At 42.5% G+C, this 19,678-nt stretch overlaps 1 protein-coding gene across 2 annotated transcripts in view; it reads right to left on the reverse strand.

Annotated features, from left to right (window-relative positions):
- The window catches only part of LOC311599717 (hyaluronidase-5-like), a 24,159-nt gene extending 4,704 nt beyond the window's left edge, over nucleotides 1-19,455 (reverse strand). Inside the window, exons 1-3 of one of the 2 annotated variants that reach the window (XM_084785714.1) lie at nucleotides 19,280-19,455; nucleotides 1,739-2,889; nucleotides 949-1,038 (exon numbers count right to left, since the gene is read on the reverse strand). In XM_084785714.1, coding sequence (XP_084641840.1) covers nucleotides 949-1,038; nucleotides 1,739-2,689 — 1,041 coding nt within the window. In that variant the 5' untranslated portion in view covers nucleotides 2,690-2,889; nucleotides 19,280-19,455. Of the gene's footprint in view, nucleotides 1-948; nucleotides 1,039-1,738; nucleotides 2,890-14,258; nucleotides 14,318-19,279 lie in introns of those variants that run through there. The other variant, XM_084785715.1, reaches the window with a different exon arrangement.
- Nucleotides 19,456-19,678: the final 223 nt, after the last annotated feature.

Below are 19,678 nucleotides of genomic sequence, written 5' to 3' on the forward strand. Positions count from 1 at the left end.
TAAGCAATCCAGAGTGTTTCATCTGCCTTAATCAGCTCTCCAGCTTCCAGCAAGCTGCTGTTCACTGCTAAGCCATCAAGTCAAAAGGAACTGAGGTTTTTCCTTTTACATGCCTTCATCGCTCAACACCCAGTTTATCTGCTTAAGACCTCCTGATGTTAAGTAACAAGGATTCTCAGCCAGGGAGCTCCAGTGACAGCAGAGAAGCCAGAGGCCTGAGTAGTTACCGCTCTTTTCAGCAGAGAAGCCAGAGGCCTAAGGAGTTACTGCTCTTTTCCTTAAGAGTTAAGGTGTAAATAGCAAGGCCATTGGCCTGTAACTCTAAGAGTTAAAGTGTTAATAGCAAGGCTACCAGCCTGAAAGACGAAGGGGTAAAGTACATAGAGAAACTTTCCCAACACTGTGAAGTGCCTTGGTCTACCCTGTGTGCTGCAGCTGCCTGGAGCTGGCCTCTAGCAATGTACATTTAACTCTCTTTTGGGGTCAAGAGGATTAAGGAATCAGGGATAAAGATCCAATATGGAGAATTAAGCAATTAAAATAGACACCATTTTCACACACACACACACACACACACACACACACACACACACACACACACACACACACAAAACACCATGTCATTGGAGTGAGACTGTATTCTTACTTCTTCCAAACCATGGAGCCTACAGGATTTCAGCCAATTATATGGAATATCTTAGCAAGTACAGGGCATGTGCAATGTGCCAAACATCACGCTTCTGTTCTTATTTAGCACAAAACATTAAGGATACATATGTGTGTCGAATGCTTCACTTCTTGGTACCATGTTCTCGTTGGATGCATTTGCTGTGTTCCTCTTTATCATTCATTCACTCTTTATAAGTTTAAATTTTTTTCACATTTTCAAATAAAATCAACAAATAGAAAAAAATATTAAGGATAGAATTATCTCCATCTATTTCTTACCATACTTCGTGCCAAACCAAGGGTTCCCCACATTATCATCCCAGAAGCACCCAGGGCAACTGTTTCACCAATTGTGTTCACAAGGTCATCCTGGAAGCGATGACAGGAAGAGTTAGCTCAGGGGATGAAGCGTTATCTATTGCACAGCACTATCAAAGCTCAACATGAAAATCCAATACTAACTTAAATACTTCCATAGTCTTGTATAGTCTTTACACAAGCCTTTTGTTACTGTTTTAAAATAGAGACTATCGCTGCTTTTACTACTCCTGCTCGCAAGAGAACACATCAGTTAAATGAAAAAGAGAAACAGCATTAAGGTATAGTCTATACTATGCACGATTCTCCATCTCATACGGATTGTAAGTACTGGGCTGGGGGGACGGATTGCTTAGTAAAGTGGGTGCTCTGTAAGCATGAGGTACAAGTTCTGCCCTTAGGACCCATGCTCCTGAAACACAGGGATGGGGCATGGCAGTGCAAACTTGCAAGCTTGAAAACCCACTGCTAGGGAGGTAGGCAGACAGCTACCAACTAACCCAATGGGCAAGCAAGCGGCTCTGCTTAGAGAGTAAAGGCTGAACGAACCCTTACCCACACCAGAAGTTTGATTATTAATTACAAAGATTTAAAGTGCCCTCCTTTTTCCTCCATTTCAAACAGCACTTTCTTCGTGTATAATTCATACATATTAAAAACTAAATTTCATGCTTTGAAAACATAAAATCCCACTCAACAGAGTTTGTTAAAAAAGAAAAATCTGATAGCTTCCATGCTTTGGTTTACTTACCTGGTGCAGATATTGGAAAGAGTCAGAAAACACAATAGGAGAATACACAAAAACCGGAACAGGGTTCTGAGGGTTCTTTACTTTAGACACCCTAATGGCCTCTTGTACGAGATTTCTGACATAGAGCACTGCTTTTGAAGATGGCTTCAAGTCACTCCACAAGTAGATGGATGGGTAGAGGGCCGTGCTTTCCTTCCACAGCCAGGAGAGGTCATCGTTTCTTTCCTTTTCGGTATCAGGGCAACTTCCAGTGTAATTGGGGTCTTGATAATTATTATTATAACAGTCAGGAAAAAGATAAAAACCCCATAAGTGGTTTGGCCGAAGTGATTTCCCCAGTTTTAACGTCTCTTCCATAAAACTTCTCCCTGCCTCTTCAAACTCCTTTCTGGCCTTCTTGATGGCTTCTGTGACATTAAGCTGTGCATTTCGGTGCTGGGCCAGTTCAAGGGACTTATTCACATAGATGTCCTTGGGTTTCCAGTTCCTGGACCAGCTGGGCCGCCATTCTTCCCAGTCAATGACAGCCAGTCCCACGTTATCTATTGGCATGTAATACAGGATGTCGTTCTTAGATTTTACCAAATGACTTTTTAGAGACCCCAGCTGGGGTATCCCTCCATGAATACTTATTTGTGCGTTGTCTATGTAAGGGTAGAAGCCTAGACGATCAGTGTAGAATATTGTGACGGCTTGACCCGTGGCACCTTTCTGGGGGCTTCCTACTAAAGAGAACAGACTGAGATCTAATGGTTCATTAAACCGCGAGGTACAGGATTCCTTTGGAGCATTCCAGGCCCAGAGGAAAGGCACGTTAGGGATAAGTGGGGGTGCCCTGAAATCCGCAGCCAGGCAGCATGGAATCAGAAAGAGGACTAATACTGTCTGAGATGCTCCATTATAGTCAAGGAAGCTCTCAAAAACAGAGCGCTTAAAACACAGCACTCGCATTGCAAAGAGTTTAGTATGCAAACACTTATTTCTTCTTACACACTTTGGTCTCTCCAATGTTTTGTGCAAAAAGTGAGAAAGATACTGACATGAGGCCGCTCGGAGAGCTGAAACGCTGATGACCGCTTTACACTGAACTGTTATTACTCTTCTTGCTTCATGTTTCAGGAATGTTTTGTGACAAGTTGTATAGTCTATAACTAAAATAAATAAATAAATACAGAACTTACTACAGCTGGATTGAAAACTTTACTAAGTCGTCAGCATTGTTTACAGGTACTTTAATTTAATTTCAGAAGAGAACCTCCTACTGTGTTTAAATCAGTAAGATTTATTTTCTCTTATGTATGATACAAATTCTGTAACAGGTAAGTTGGCTAATCTCCCAAAATCATATCTGGACCCATGAATAACTAAATTTGACTCGTTTTATTTACCCTCTTTTTTCCATCAGATGTACGTAGCAAAGACAAGTTACAGGAGAATAAATTCTTTCTTATGACTGTTGAAAGACCACTCCTCATATACACCAAAATTTGAATACATCTCACACGCCTTTCCATGATTTGTTTGAGTGGGTACTGTGAGGAGGATATCGGAAAACAAACCCAAGGCCTTGCACATGCTAAGCAAATACTGCCACTGCTCTTTTAGCTCCATCCCCAGTCACGTGTGTTTGAACAAGGTCTTATCAAGCTCCTCTGGATGACCTGAAATTGGGGCTCATTCTTCCTCAGCCTCCCAGCATTTGGCATTTACGGCTGTGTGACACCATTCTGGCTCTTCCTTCACCTGTACTTTTCTCTTAACAACAAGGGAGAAAGTAATAAGTCAGTTTTTATATAGACAATAAGTTAGATAAGTTTAAGAGCCCCTAGAACACGGAAGGACCAAATTTTACAGCAATGCCCACTTGTTGCTAAAAATTAACAAGCTACTTTATGCCTTTACAAAAGGAATTGACTCTAGCCTACCTTGATCAAAGCAAGGAACAAATTTTGGACATTAAATAGCATTTCATAAGCAAAATCCCATTATTAGTCTGAGGTAAAATGAAAGATTATCAGTTAAATTTGTCATGTAATAAATAATTCTGAGCCAAGAACCAGAGCTTAATTTGCACGTATTCCATCACGTAGTGTTTGCAAAATGTACCACTTCTAACTAACACATGTTTCAACATTTTAGTTTTAGGAGGAAAATATGGCTTTCAATAATTTTGTTACTAACATCCTTCTATGAGACAGTCGAGTGATAATTATGTGCTTCTTGCTAGGAAAGATGTCCTTATCATAGCAGATTATCCACTTGTTTTCAAAAATAACCTCAAAAATGGCAGTCATAATATAAGGAACTGGTGAAGTCCCTAAGGAGTCCATTAAACTCTGAGAGACCTCCTTATGTAGGATGTAGAGACTCTTAGTCTCTAGTAAGTGGACAAAATAAGTTATATCAAGCGCCAACATCAATGACTGAAAGACAGAAGATAGGAGAAGGAAATTGAATAAAAGTTAGCGTTCTAGGGATGCCAAAATGAAGGGCACGAGGCCTTTGTCTTCCTAGACTGTCTTGCATTTTCTGGTCCACCCATTTACTGGAAATTTTCATGATTTGTGTTTTCTTTACAATTGATTTTTTTTTCCTGGTTGTGACAAAGATGCAATTTAATCATAAAGAAATGCATGAAAATCATTTTAGACCAGCTCTCATTTACATTAATGGTACTTTTTAAATTTTTTAATTTTATTAATTTATTCAGATTACAACTCAATTGTTATCCCATTACTTGTATCCTCCCATTCCTCCCTCCCTCCTGCTTTCACTCTATTCCCCTCCCCTAGACCTATGGCTGAGGGGAACCTCCTCCCCCACTATATGGTCATAGCCTATCAAGTCTCATCTTGGTAGCCTGCTTATTCTTTCTTTGAGGGCCACCAGGCCTCCCCACCAATTGAATGGTAAGTATTCCATTTTGTGTTCTAACTACAATTTCATTATCTATTTATCAGTTAAAAGGCATTTAGGTTATTTTCATTCCTGCTTATTGTTTATAACATTTTTAAGCAAGCATCTGTGAAACAGGATGTCAAATTCCTTCATCCTAGGCAAAGGAGTGCTATAGCTGAGTCACGTGGTAGATTTAGCTTTAGCTTTTTGAAAATTCTCTATACTGATTTCCAGAGTGGATGAACAAATTGCATCCCTACCAACAGTGAATAAGGGTTCCTCTTTTTCCACAATCTCACCTGCATTTGTTGTCACTGTTGACCTTAGGTATTCTGACGGGGTCAGGTGAAATGGAAATTGTAGATATTTTAATTTGTATTTTCCTACTTACTAAGGTTAATGAACACTTTGTGAGATATTTCTTGGCCATTTTTATTTCTACTATTGAGAACTATTTAGATCCTTAACACACATTTTAATTGCATCATTTGTTTCCTTGGCCCACTGTTTATTTAATTCTTTGTATATTCTGGATATTAATTTTCTGTCAGATGTATAGCTGTCAAGAATTCTATCTCATTCTGCGGGTTTACTTTTTACCCTAATGATTGTTTTCTCAGCATTACAGAAGCTTTTTAGTTTTGAGTTCCCAGATGCCCATTGCTAGCATTAATTCTTTGGCAAATAGAGCCCTTGTCAGAAAGTCCTTTGCTACTCCTATGTCTTATAGTGATCTATCTATGTTCTCTTCCAGCAGAATTGGTGTTTCTGGTTTCAGATTGAGGTCTTTGATCCACTTGAATCTGATTTTTGTGCTGGGAGACTGACATGGGCCACCTGCACTTCCTAGCTCCAAATCATCAGATGCAAGGACATCACATGGAATAACCAGAGAAACTAGGAAAGCGTAAAAGGGCCATAGTGTGGAGGGAGCCTGTAAGGGGATGAGCCGGACACAGGTGACGTGGAGAGGGAAGTGCAATAATAGGAACAGAACTCCAGCTCAGTGGGGATGGGGGGCTTAGGAAGAAAATCAATACAGAAGGAGGCAGAAGGGACAAATATCACCAAGTGGTTTGATAAAGCCTCAAGGAATCACATTATTTCTGTATTTACCAAAAATATTCTCTCTCTCTCTCTCTCTCTCTCTCTCTCTCTCTCTCTCTCTCTCTCTCTCTCTCTCTCTCGTGTGTATGTGTGTGTGTGTGTGTGTGTGTGTGTGTGGTATGTGTGCATGTGCGTGTGTGCGCGCGCGCGCGCGTGTGTGTGTGTGTGTGTGTGTGTGTGTGTGTGTGTGTGTGTGTGTGTAAAGGAAGGTAACCCATTTGGGGTGATAATGCTCTTCACACGAACCACAGACTAACAAAACCCCCCAGTCCCAGGCATGAGAAACATCCTTTTGGAGGGTTGGTCAGGTTAGTGCAAATGACTCCAAAAATAATCGGCATTATAAATCTAGCTCTTGGTTGCCTCTCAGGAGTTGTGGTGGATCCCTAATGCTAAAGACATTGCAGACTTGGAACACAAGACTCTAACGATTCAAGCTGAATCTGACCTGAAAGACTTATTGTGTGGTCTATCCTCCATGGTTCCAAAAATATTATGCAAACTGCCAAGGGAATAAAGCCGTTAACAGTCCCGCCCAGCTGCACGCTCACCAATTGTGTCAATTACCAGGGTGGCAACATCCTCATGGAGGCACAAAAAGCAGCACGCACACATCAGTGCCAACCAACAGCTGTCTAGTGGGATCTAAGTTACACTGAATAGGAGGGAAATCTTGAAAACTGATCCAGCTTCCCAGGGCTTGTGGGCTGTAGAGTTAGAAGAACCGACTACTGCCACTTTCTAGACCAATATAATTCTTTAATAGGTTCTAGATCTTATGCTTATACCCACAATAAGGGTAGCTGTCAGCCGTCAGCAAAGAAGTCTCTCCTTACACAAAATGGAGACCATCACAAAAACTACATCCGGACTCAACACAGAGACCAACAGATTGTTGACTTTCAACCCCAGTGGATACGTCTGCATCATAGCTCTTGCATCCTCCCTGCTTATGGATCATTGTAGAAGAAAGGGCAAAAATAATAATAAAAATAAAAATTTGCAAGAGCTACCAGGCACTGTGGCTCATACCTGTAATCCCAGCATTCAGGGAGGCAGAGAAAGGTAGATCTCTGTGAGTTCCAGGCCAGCCTGGTCTACAAAGTGAGTCCAGGACAGCCAAGGCTACACAGAGAAACCCTGTGTTGAAAAAACAAACAACAAATAAAGTATTGTAAGAGTCATACATATGGCTCTTGGATACCAGAAAGCTTGATGTGAAAAGTCTTTCCTAGAAATGTGCACATAAACTAGGCTGGACATGGCAACGTTAATGCATATGATAACACGGAAGAGAACAATTTCACAGGGCCCCACACTTAGCCAAGGAACTACAGGCAACTAATGACTGCTAGGAGAAAGAAAAATTGTCTCTCCCAAGAATAAGTCTGTGCATTAGTTATTCACTGCAATGTGATTAACCTTGAAACAGTGTACACATGTACAAACAAACAAACAGGTTAGATTTATGTATTTGCACACACACACACACACACACACACACACACACACACACACACATTCTTTTTTTAAGAAAAAGAGGCTGTCAACTTGAGAGTAGGGTTCGTGGGAAGACTCTGTGGGAGGTGAGGGTAGGTAGGTTGTAGGGCCTGGAGCAAGGAAAGAGAATAGAAAAAGTGATATAATTCTATTTCAATTAAAAATATATTTTAAGAATAAAAATAATTTTTATAAAAGCTTAACTAATTTAACCCCAAGTAACAGGTAGCCTTATTTCTCCTGTCAACTATAGATAGAACATTCCTACATAGAAATAAAAGAAGCCAAATTCAAAATACCCCAAATTCTAAAACTTTTTGAGCGCCCACATGAAACCACAAGTGGAAAATTCTACTCCATTAAAATTTGCTCCACGAATTAAAACATTTTAAAGTATTGTATAAAATTTACCTTCAACTAGGTACACATAAAACAACAGAATTTCGTGTTGCTTTGGCCTCTTTCCTAAGATATATTCCTCTGTGTGTTCAAATATTCTAAAACAATATGAAGTCTGAGGTCTGAAGAATTTCCCATTCCATGTATTTCAGGTAAGGGGTATGTCACCTGTATTCCACTAGCGTCAGCTCCTAAATGACTTCCTGTTTATTCTCCAAGCCCCACACGCGACACATCATCCTGTTCTCAACTACTCCTCAATAGTTTCAGGGTGAGAAATGGGCTGGTCTCGGTATTTTCTCAAGAAGTGTCAGGTTGACTACATCCCGTTACAAATTGTCTTCTTTCAAAATAATTTTAGAAGCATAAGAATAGAGTACATTTAAAAATCCTAGTTAGAGCTAACTTCTTCTTGCCTTGAAGACATTTTATCAGTGGAATACATTAAATCCTTGTCTATTAAATCCTTGCAGTCTGGCATTACTTGTCTGGGAAATTATGTTGTAACTGGGAAATTAAATTGTAATGCTGTATATGCAAAATACCAATATAGTATTCACCACTATATCCTTAAAAAAACATTTAAAAACCAACCAAAGAAATGAACAAAAAAAACCCTCTAAAATGAGAAACTATATACCGTAACTTCAAGTCACGTGACACTTTAAAACCAGTGACAAGCCTAGCGGAACAACAGATAAAGATGCTTCCTTAAATCACTGGTTCTCAACCTGTGGGTCTCAGGCCCTTTGGGGATTCAAAAGACCTAAGACCATCAGAAAACCACAAATATTTATATTATGGATTCATAGAAGTAGCAAAGTTCAGTGATGGAGTAGCTACAAAAAATGATGTTTATGGTTGAGGGTCAGCACAGCAAAATGAACTGAATTAAAGGTCCAGCTGCAAGGTTAGGGAGGTTCAGAACCACTGCCTTAAATGCTTCTTAAAGTAACATATACAACTACAAGATTCGGTACACAAAAGCATGTGAGTACATTTTTAAGACATTAAATTTCAAATCTATGAATGCTCAATTTTTCTGACCACCTAAGTATTTTTGAGCTAATCCTGGATCCAACTATCTTATAGTTTTTCCAGACAAGAAATGAAAGTAAAATAAAATGTAAAGCTGAAACTGATTTTCCAGAACAGAATTGAAATAGTTGCTTCTCTTCCCTGGGAAAAGAAAAGTTGTCACAGAGCTTCTCTCTGTGTTCACTTGGATACTGATCAGGGCTTCTGTGTAACTTTTTAGTAGAGGATTTGGTTATTGCTTTCTGTTGTTTTGGTTTTTTTTTAATTGTGTATATGTGAAATATACAAATGATGTGATGAGAAGGGACAAGTTGTAGAGATCAGAAAAACAGAGTGGGGGCAGCAGAAACCAAACAAATTTCTTATATTAACTTCTGCTTTTTTCACAACAAATCCTTTCTTGCACACTGAACGCTCTGCTCTGGTGTGTAATTTAAACTGTGAAAACGCAGTAGAGAGCTAGACAGCATCACGCTGCTGTAATGATGAGATTCTTCGTCCATGTAACCGTCACCTTGATGGAACTAGGGACTGCATGCTGCCGTAGGCATCTTACCACTGAAATTGTAGTTTTTACAGATGAACTTTTACTGTATATATAAACAGAAGTTTCAGAAACATTGATAAGTACTGATATACACAAGATAATGGCTTGGGTGGCAAAAAGAAGCCAGGAGTTGGTGGGCACAGAAAAGAACATGAGGGCTGACGTCATTCCCAGGCTGTGCCCTCATCCTCTGTTGTTGTACAGTCTCAGAACACCTGTACAGAGTAAAGGAACAGCCACAGGACTGAACACACAGCTCCTGCCTTTGGAAGCCCCATAGTGCCAACGGCAACTCTAACTATATCTCAGCCATATCCACAAATATGCAAAGACTCCTTCTTTAAAACAAAAAACATATCTATTTGAGAGTAGACTCCAGTTTTATTGTCCTTGTGCACTATGACATTGGGTACAGAGCACTAAGGAGCTCATTTCAACACCAAGGTAGACGCCTACCTCCAGCTAAACATTCTACAGGCTTAACATTTCAGACAAACCAAAAGGTAAGATTAGCGGAACCAGAAGGATGGCTCTTTCAGAAGATCTGAGTTCAGATCCCGGGCACTCACGTCAGGTGGCTCACAGCTGGCTGCAATTCATACTCAGGGGATCCTACACTCTTTTCGGCCCTCCATGGACACTGTACTCATGTGCACATGCACACACACACACACACACACACACACACACACACGGACGCACAGACGCACGCATGCATATACACATGCACACATCTATGTACAAATATATACTTAAAAATAAATTTTTAAAGCATAAAATAAAAGCAAAGAAAGTACAAGTTTCTTCTCTTAAAGCAAATTTTTCTTGAACTATATTGTATAGATAATTTGACCAGAACTAGATTGCACAAATTTGATGCAGCAGAAAAGCTTAGTATAATGAATGTTACGTTTCCACTTTCTTCCCTTTTTGATTTCTCATTCTTTTTCCTCACTGTGGTGCCTGTACCTGTGCCTTAACATTCAGAATGTTGCCCCAAATATGTTTGGAAAATCTGCAGATAGTCAAAGCTCACGAAGTTCTACCTCTACATCCCCCAAGGACAACTGGATGGCAGAGCACCACTCATACAATTAAAGGCATTGTAGGAGGAAAGGTGTGAAAATTGCAGATACAGAACTTAATAATCATTTCTCCCAAACTAGGACTGCTTTCTTTTTCTTTCTTTCTTTCTTTCTTTCTTTCTTTCTTTCTTTCTTTCTTTTGTTTTTGTTTGTTTTGCTTTGTTTTTTCAAGCAGGGTCTCTCTGTGTTAGCCTTGGCTGTCCTGGAGTCGCTTTGTAGACCAGGCTGGCCTCGAACTCACAGCGATCCACCTGCCTCTGCCTCCCAAATGCTGGGATTAAAGGCATGCGCCACCACGCCCGGTCAACTGCTTTCTTTCTATTTGTGTTCGGTGGCAGGGTAGATCAGCAAGAGTGGAACATTGACAGAAGAATGCTTTAAATTGTTTTATTAGTGTTTGAAATGAGTCCTGGGGTTCAGTCTTAAAGGCAGCTTCCATTGGCTGTCTTTTTGGCTGCTAAGCATTTTAGATTACTGATAAATAAATATCTGCAGTACATTACAGTAAATGTTAAGAAAGATCACCATTTACTGTGTCAGCAAATGTAATTCCTTTTGTGAAATATTAGAAGGAAGGTTTTCAACATGTCAGAAAAAGTGCTTTGGTTGTTGTGATAGGAAAACACTAGTATTTTGGATCATGCTTCTTTCCTTGAGGTGCTGTAGGCAGAGAGCAGTGGCCAGGACTGCTGCTGAGAGCCCCTGCACCAACGTATGTTACACAAAAGAAAATGGCTGTTGTGTCATCAGCCTTCACAATGTATGTTGTGCTCAAATTCTCACTTCCCACCTGGTGAGATGCTTCAAATGGACTCTGGAGAGAGAGGTGTTCTCCCCAAAATATTTCCCGTCTTCCACTTGCATCAAAAAACCCTTCTTTCTCCTTCATCTCACTTAATTGTTTCGACCTTCCATCAAAGCACAAGTTCATCTCTTGCTTAAAATCGAAATCATTATGGTGAAATCAGTCCATTGAGGGCTGTTACAAGGAAGTAGTATAGCTTGGGGCCTGGAAAGCTGTTTCGATAGTTAAAGGCAAATCCAGTAACACCTGAAACACCTGGTTCCCATTCTGAGCCAGCAGTCCACAGGCTCGCTACACTCCACAGGCTCCCGCCCACATGTGATGCATATCCACACGCACACACATATGGATGCAAATAAAAATAAATCTTAAAAATGATAGGCTTGGTAAGAAAAAGATTTTGTGTAATGGAGTTTCAAGATTTAGGTTCAACCCACTCTCATGTTAGTAGGAACAAGCAAGCTCTCAACTGGGCGCAGCAGTGCACGCCTGTAATCCCAGCACTTGGGAGGCAGAGGCAAGCAGATCACTGTGAATTCCAGGCCAGCCTGGTCTACAAAGCGAGTCCAGGACAGTTAAGGATACACAGAGAAACCCTGACTCAAAAACAAAACAAAACAAACAAACAAACACACACACACACACAAAAACAAAAACAAACAAGCAAGAAAGCAAGCTCTCTATGTTCTGCCTTATGCAGTGGGGCTCCTCCCATCCATGACAGTGCCTTATGCAGTGGGGCTCCTCCCATCCATGACAGTGCCTTATGCAGTGGGGCTCCTCCCATCCATGACAGTGCCTTATGCAGTGGGGCTCCTCCCATCCATGACAGTGCCTTATGCAGTGGGGCTCCTCCCATCCATGACAGTGCCTTAAGCAGTGGGGCTCCTCCCATCCATGACAGTGCCTTATGCAGTGGGGCTCCTCCCATCCATGGGAGTGCCTTATGCAGTGGGGCTCCTCCCATCCATGACAGTGCCTTATGCAGTGGGGCTCCTCCCATCCATGGGAGTGCCTTATGCAGTGGGGCTCCTCCCATCCATGACAGTGCCTTATGCAGTGGGGCTCCTCCCATCCTTGAGAGTGCCTTATGCAGTGGGGCTCCTCCCATCCATGGGAGTGCCTTATGCAGTGGGGCTCCTCCCATCCTTGAGAGTGCCTTATGCAGGGGGGCTCCTCCCATCCACGAGAGTCCCTTATACAGTGGGGCTCCTCCCATCCATGGGAGTGCCTTATGCAGTGGGGCTCCTCCCATCCTTGACAGTGCCTTATGCAGTGGGGCTCCTCCCATCCATGGGAGTGCCTTATGCAGTGGGGCTCCTCCCATCCATGACAGTGCCTTATGCAGTGGGGCTCCTCCCATCCTTGAGAGTGCCTTATGCAGTGGGGCTCCTCCCATCCTTGAGAGTGCTTTATGCAGTGGGGCTCCTCCCATCCATGAGAGTGCCTTATGCAGTGGGGCTCCTCCCATCCATGACAGTGCCTTAAGCAGTGGGGCTCCTCCCATCCTTGAGAGTGCCTTATGCAGTGGGGCTCCTCCCATCCATGAGAGTGCCTTATGCAGTGGGGCTCCTCCCATCCTTGAGAGTGCCTTAAGCAGTGGGGCTCCTCCCATCCTTGAGAGTGCCTTATGCAGTGGGGCTCCTCCCATCCATGGGAGTGCCTTATGCAGTGGGGCTCCTCCCATCCTTGAGAGTGCCTTATGCAGGGGGGCTCCTCCCATCCATGAGAGTGCCTTATGCAGTGGGGCTCCTCCCATCCATGGGAGTGCCTTAAGCAGTGGGGCTCCTCCCATCCTTGACAGTGCCTTATGCAGTGGGGCTCCTCCCATCCATGACAGTGCCTTATGCAGTGGGGCTCCTCCCATCCATGACAGTGCCTTATGCAGTGAGGCTCCTCCCATCCATGACAGTGCCTTATGCAGTGGGGCTCCTCCCATCCATGACAGTGCCTTAAGCAGTGGGGCTCCTCCCAATCTTGACAGTGCCTTATGCAGTGGGGCTCCTCCCATCCATGACAGTGCCTTATGCAGTGGGGCTCCTCCCATCCATGACAGTGCCTTATGCAGTGGGGCTCCTCCCATCCATGACAGTGCCTTATGCAGTGGGGCTCCTCCCATCCTTGACAGTGCCTTATGCAGTGGGGCTCCTCCCATCCATGACAGTGCCTTATGCAGTGAGGCTCCTCCCATCCATGACAGTGCCTTATGCAGTGGGGCTCCTCCCATCCATGACAGTGCCTTAAGCAGTGGGGCTCCTCCCATCCATGACAGTGCCTTATGCAGTGGGGCTCCTCCCATCCATGGGAGTGCCTTATGCAGTGGGGCTCCTCCCATCCATGACAGTGCCTTATGCAGTGGGGCTCCTCCCATCCATGACAGTGCCTTAAGCAGTGGGGCTCCTCCCATCCATGACAGTGCCTTAAGCAGTGGGGCTCGTCCCATCCATGACAGTGCCTTAAGCAGTGGGGCTCCTCCCATCCATGACAGTGCCTTATGCAGTGGGGCTCCTCCCATCCATGACAGTGCCTTATGCAGTGGGGCTCCTCCCATCCATGGGAGCTCCGAGTTCATAATGTCATCACTTCACAAATGGCACCACATCTAAATGTCTCCTTGAGTGTTAGGTTTCCGCAGATACATATAAACATACATACATACACGCATACATACATGTACATTATATATGGTGTATGGGACATAAGCTTTCACAGTAATATCTTAAACATTAAGTAGACTTAACTTTAAATAATCAATATTATATTTCTTAATAATAGTTGATTTTGCCCTTAGGCATAAGCTTGCTTCTTAGAAGCCACAAATTTGAGGAGACTTTAAAGAACATTTACATTAACCTAATCCTATATTTTCCCTAATCCTATAGTTTAATAACTGTCTCAACTGCCACCGTTTCCCATCACTAATAGAATGCTGGATACAATATTAGAACGCCTGTGCCATGAAATGAACCAGAAATACTGGTGACACCAACATAGATGAAAGGTGACTAAGGCAGGGATAGAGCAAATGCTAGTTACTATTTTGGAATCATGAAGACGAAGGTATACACCCACATTAGGGAGTATCTCTATAAAAGCGTGAGGACTGTGAATTCCTGGGCTGAGACACCGAAGTGTATTTACCTGGAATCTGAATTTAGAGCATGGATTCTCACCCTTCCTCCTGCTGTGACCCTTTAACACAGTTCCTCATGTCATGGGGACTGTTAGGATTCTGCGACAGTCCCCCTACCTGTGATGTCACTGCTTACCTGCCACGGGGGCATGGCCATATAAAAGAACAGACCCTCCACATGGTTCTCTATCTATCTATCTATCTCTTTTTACCTCTCTACCTCTCAACCTGTCTAGCTCCTCTCTACCTTTCACTATCTCTCTCTCTCTCTCTCTCTCTCTCTCTCTATATATATATATATATATATATATATATATATATATATATATACTTCTCTATATACTTCACTACTTCTCTATCTCTCTACCTCTCTACTTCCCTCTCCTCTCTACCTCTCCTCTCTCTAGGGTACCCCCTTCCCCCTTTCCTTCTTCTCCCATGTTCATCTAATAAACTCTGTATAACATAATACCTGTTGCCTGGTACCTTGTATTCTACCATCCGCCTTAATCTTTAATTTTTATATATAACAGTGACCCCCAACCATAAAATTATTCTGTTGCTACTTCACACCTGTAAGTTTGCTCCTGCTATGAGTCATAATGTAAACACCTGGTTTTTAGCATATCTGATGGAAGGGTTGTGCCCTCCAGGCTGAGAACTGAGGCTTTGGAGACTGCAGAGTTGTTGAGGGTGATAGCACATACAAGCTCCATGCAAGACTGTGGGCCAGTGAGAAGAGAGAGCAGAAACAGCCTGTTATCTAGAAAAGCTCACTTTGATGTTGGAGGATGGTCTGATGTATTTTAATGCTAATTATTGTTACTGTCTCTGTGACCAACTTTTTGCTTAATAAAAAGCCATCCCACCTGGGCAGAAGAGATAGGTGGGGCCAGGAGAGAGAGGAATCCTGGGAAAAAGAAAGAACTCCACAGAGAAAGGAGAGAGACCTGAAGGGAAGAGACAAACGCTGCCATGGGTTAGCTGGAGAAGCACATGGCTGGTGTGGATGGAGAATCCGGCCCAGATGAAGAACATGAGCAAGTATTTGGGATTATGGATGGGAGGTAACTTGATAGAAGTTATTAGAAGCAGATGGCATGGGATTGGGACAGGGATCCCATGCCTGCCCCACTATGGGAGGTAGCTTAGAGGATTGATATCTGCCCTGCCCCAGATTAACTTAGGCTATCTTAAAATATAACAAATGTCTGTGTCTTGATTGATTCCTAGCCAGGCCTACTGATAATACAGATACTTTTCAAAACCATACTTTGAAGCTGCACAGCTGGAGCTCTCGCTGACAGCTGGGTCCAGCCCCACAGGACCACCTCCCAATTCAGATGGCATTAAAACTACCAGCAGTTTTGCCTATTCTTCTGACCAACCAACTGTCTGTATGCCAAGTGTCCCACAGCCCTTGGCTTGGGTTCAGTTCATTTTCTTAAACGGTTTCCAGAACTCAAGGAAGCAGGCTTAACAGTCTGCCAGACAAATGCTGCAAAGAACGGAAGGGAGCCATCTGTAGAGGGCCGAGAGGGTGAAGTGACGAGGGCTTCCTTCTCTCTCTAGGTAGACGCCATCCGGGACTCTGTCCTTTCCGATTCTAACAGGGATTTCTTCGCACTGGCATGAGGAAAGCACTGACAAATATGTCAAAATAAGTTTAGTCAAGTAGAGTATGTCCTGATGCCTTTGAGCTGGGAGAGAAAGGCCAGACGAGGCCTGGTGTTCTTTGGCCACATTGTGCACACTTCCAGCACACACAGTGCCAGGCAGGCAATCTCTAGGAAAAGGAGTCTTCTGACCGCTTATCAAGGACAGGGAAGTCAGGGAAGGTATGGTCAATTCAAGGACAAAGGTCAGGGACAGTTAAAGTTGCTATGGCATGCCTGGGAGAAGAAAAAGAAGAAAAACCTCTCAAATCAAGGAGGAAGTTATGAGAACCAAATTTATATATTATAAAATCCTAGCTATATGATAATATGTTTGTATATTAAGAGCAAAATGCATAGTGTTACTGTAGGGTGGATCAAATAACTTTGATAGACAAGAACTTCATAGTCCAACACACAGGTTTGAATTATATAAGTGACCATAATCTTAGTAATGGAACATGGGCAAATTACTTCCATTTTAAAATTTGTTCTCTCAACAACCAGACTAAAATTCTTACCTGCCTGAACAATGCTTAAGGAATGCCTGTAAATCCCTTAACTGCTCATTACATAGTCTAGGTTAGGACCAGTAGGATCAACATTGAAATAAGACCAAATCTCAATGTTGTGTTGTGCAAATATTTAACTTTATTATACTTTAGAGCTTTTCTTTAACTCTAAGACATGAGTGATTAATAACTAGTATGGGTTTCTTTGTGACAGTGCAGGAAAAACAGTATCCATAAAACACTTGGCATGACACTTCTGGACGGAATTAGATCATTCTGCCTTAAAACACAATGCTTGCTATTTTGGAGGAACTAAGCTGCTTACTGGCTACATCCATGAAGGAGGCCTAGGTCCAGTCCATGCACGGTCCTTGGTTGGTACATCAGTCTCCACAGGCACCTCTGTGCCTTGGTTAGTTGGATTTGTTGTTCTTTTTGTGGCACTCTCATCACCTCCAGGTCCTTTCCCCCTTCCCTCCACTTTCCCCCAAGGTTCCCTATACATCACCCTATGTTAGGCTGTGAGTCTCAGGATCGGTTTCCAGGCACTGCTGGGTGAAGCCTTTGCAGGGAACAGCTTTGCAAGAGAGTGGGGGGCAGCGGGGATCTGTCTGACAAGGACTCTCTTAGCAGATTTTCAATTACTTCCCCCTGGCGGGACTGCCTTGCCAGGACACAGAGCTGGGGTGGGTTGGAGGGGCCTCCTCTTTTCTGAGGAATAGAGAGGAGGGGGAGGGGAGAGAGGGAGGAAGGGTGGGGCTGGGAGGTGAGGAGGCGTGGATGGGGCTATGACCAGGATGTAAAGCGGATGAATGAATAAATACATACATACATAAGGAGCTAAAATGCCCAAAAGGACTGAGCAGAAGATGAGGGAGGGGCTGTCTGATGTCCCCAGGAAATGGTAGTTATCATCTACTGGGTACCTCCACCCCTTACATAGAAGAGAAGAAAATCCTACAGCTGGAGCCTAGGAGCAGATGCTAAAATGAATTTGTGCAATCAAGCCTTTGGTATGTTCTTGTCAGCTAGTGTTCCCCCCGCCCCCATATCTTAGTCACTTCCCTATGTTGCTTCCTCTAGAAGCTTTTCCTATGCCTTGTTATATTTTCATGAAACTTTTCATTTAAAATGTATGTGAAGGTCTTGGCTACATATCTTCTTAGAATATTTTCCTGTGCACATGAAAAATACTAAATAATTTTAGAGGGCTTTTTTTGCTCCTATTTGCCTATTAGTTCAATTTATTAGCCCAAGTCACAGAACTTGAGAGAAGTTTGATTTCTCCAAGATAGATGAGCACTGCCCAGGATACTCTACTGATTCCTGAAGCTGACATCTGGGAGGCATCAGAGACAGCCAGTGGCAAGAAATTTTTATTATTTTGTGTACAGTGCTTGCCTGAATTTACACCTGCAGGCCAGAAGAGGGCATCAGATCACATCAGAGATGGCTTTGAGCCACCATGTGGTTTCTGGGAATTGAACTCAAGACCCCTGGAAGAGCAGTCAGTGCTCTCAATCTCTGAGCCATCTCTCCAGCTGGACAAGAAATTTTTATATCAGCCTCCCAAATAGCTGTCTATAGAATATGGTCAGTTAAATTAAAGCTATCAGTGGAACCCACTCACTGGGAAACAAGAAAATGGCCCAATTCACTATTCCATATAAGATCTTGATGCTGTTAATAGTATTTGCAAGCTAGGGGTTTTTAATTTTTCTGATATTATTATTACAAATGCTAATGTTTCAAATTATTTCTTTTCTTTATAAAACTCACAATTTATGCACGATTGAAGACTGAGCCTAGGAAATTGAAAACTGTTGAAAACAAAAGCACTGACAAAGTTGCTCTTATTTGCAACTGAAAATTAACCCCTTGCTTCCTTTCTCCATGCAGTTTGCAAGCTTGCCTTTCCTGATTATTTATTTACTTTCAAGGAAATCTGTAAAATAAATAAATTAATTTAAAAAAAAACACTTAATGTTGCTGAACAATGACAGATGGGTCATGCCCTGGGCCAGAGTATCATCTTGTGGTCTATTCTGTTTTAATCACTGGTTTGCATTTACCTCCCCCTGGATAAGAAGCGCATGTGAGTAGTGAGAATGGCAGAACGAAAATGCAGTGGACTCTGCTCTAGTATTAGTTTCCTGGCCATAAAAAACTTTCAGGAGGAAACCATTATGTCAGCATGAGGTCTCAGCGTGCCCTGACAACATTTCACGCGATCACATAGACCGGCACTGAGCGGCTCGCCCTGCCAAGCTGTTCGCTGTGTGTTGAGTGGATAGACTGAATGGAATCCAAGCATTCCTTATGCGGCTAGGATGGCAGCAAAGTAGCGGAGACTATTCCTGGCCTTGACATTCCGTTATAGATTGGATTCAACTAGGAAACTAATTTCCCTCATAAAAAAGCTACTTGTTCATAAAACTATTTTATACTCAAAATAATTTTATAACTCATAACATTGTTATCAATCAGGACAAGTAAGATATAAAATCTAACCATGAAAATTAAAATAATACTTATAGGGGGAAATTCCAGTTAGGAAATTGGACTTAGATAACTAAAATGGGCCTTTATAAAAATAAAAACCTCAGTTAGGAGGCATAAATGCTTTGGGTGACTATATATTTATTAGCATCTCTAAACCTTTCCAGATTGAGTGGACTTTCCAGGTACTTGCGTGAACAATGAAATGCTAAGGTTTGCAATATAGAAGAAGTAACTAATGCATTTGGGGACATACTCTACGTAAATAAAGTATAGCCTTCACTGAACAACAATTCTTGTCACTGCTTTCAACCAGGAAGTAAGCATATATCAAGAAGCTTAGGAAATACCATGTGCTGTTACCTTGCTGGAAAGGCCTCACGCAGAACTCCTCATCACCTGCACTTCCATTACAGCAGCAGACACGCCTCCTATGTTCATGTGAACCATGGCCTAGCTAGACCCACCAGCATGCCCAGCACAGCTGGGACACCATTGCCACAGGTGACCTCATAAAAAGGATTTCAGAGTCAGTCCAAGGTCCTAGAAGCAGATGACATCACAAAGTAGACAGATTTTCCCAAGACCACACATCAAGAAGCTTTACTTCTATCTCGGTTTTTTTTTGCCTCTTTTAGATTCTTACTTCCCTCAGAGAGAAGATATCTGTAATACAACCCTTTTTCTTTCTTCCTCTCTTCTTAATTGATCCTGTTCATCCTCTGGTCTTCTGGGATGGTCTCTGTTTCAAAATGATCTTCC

This window comes from Acomys minous, assembly GCF_964271855.1.
Source record: "Acomys minous genome assembly, chromosome: 6".
Taxonomy (NCBI): domain Eukaryota; kingdom Metazoa; phylum Chordata; class Mammalia; order Rodentia; family Muridae; genus Acomys; species Acomys minous.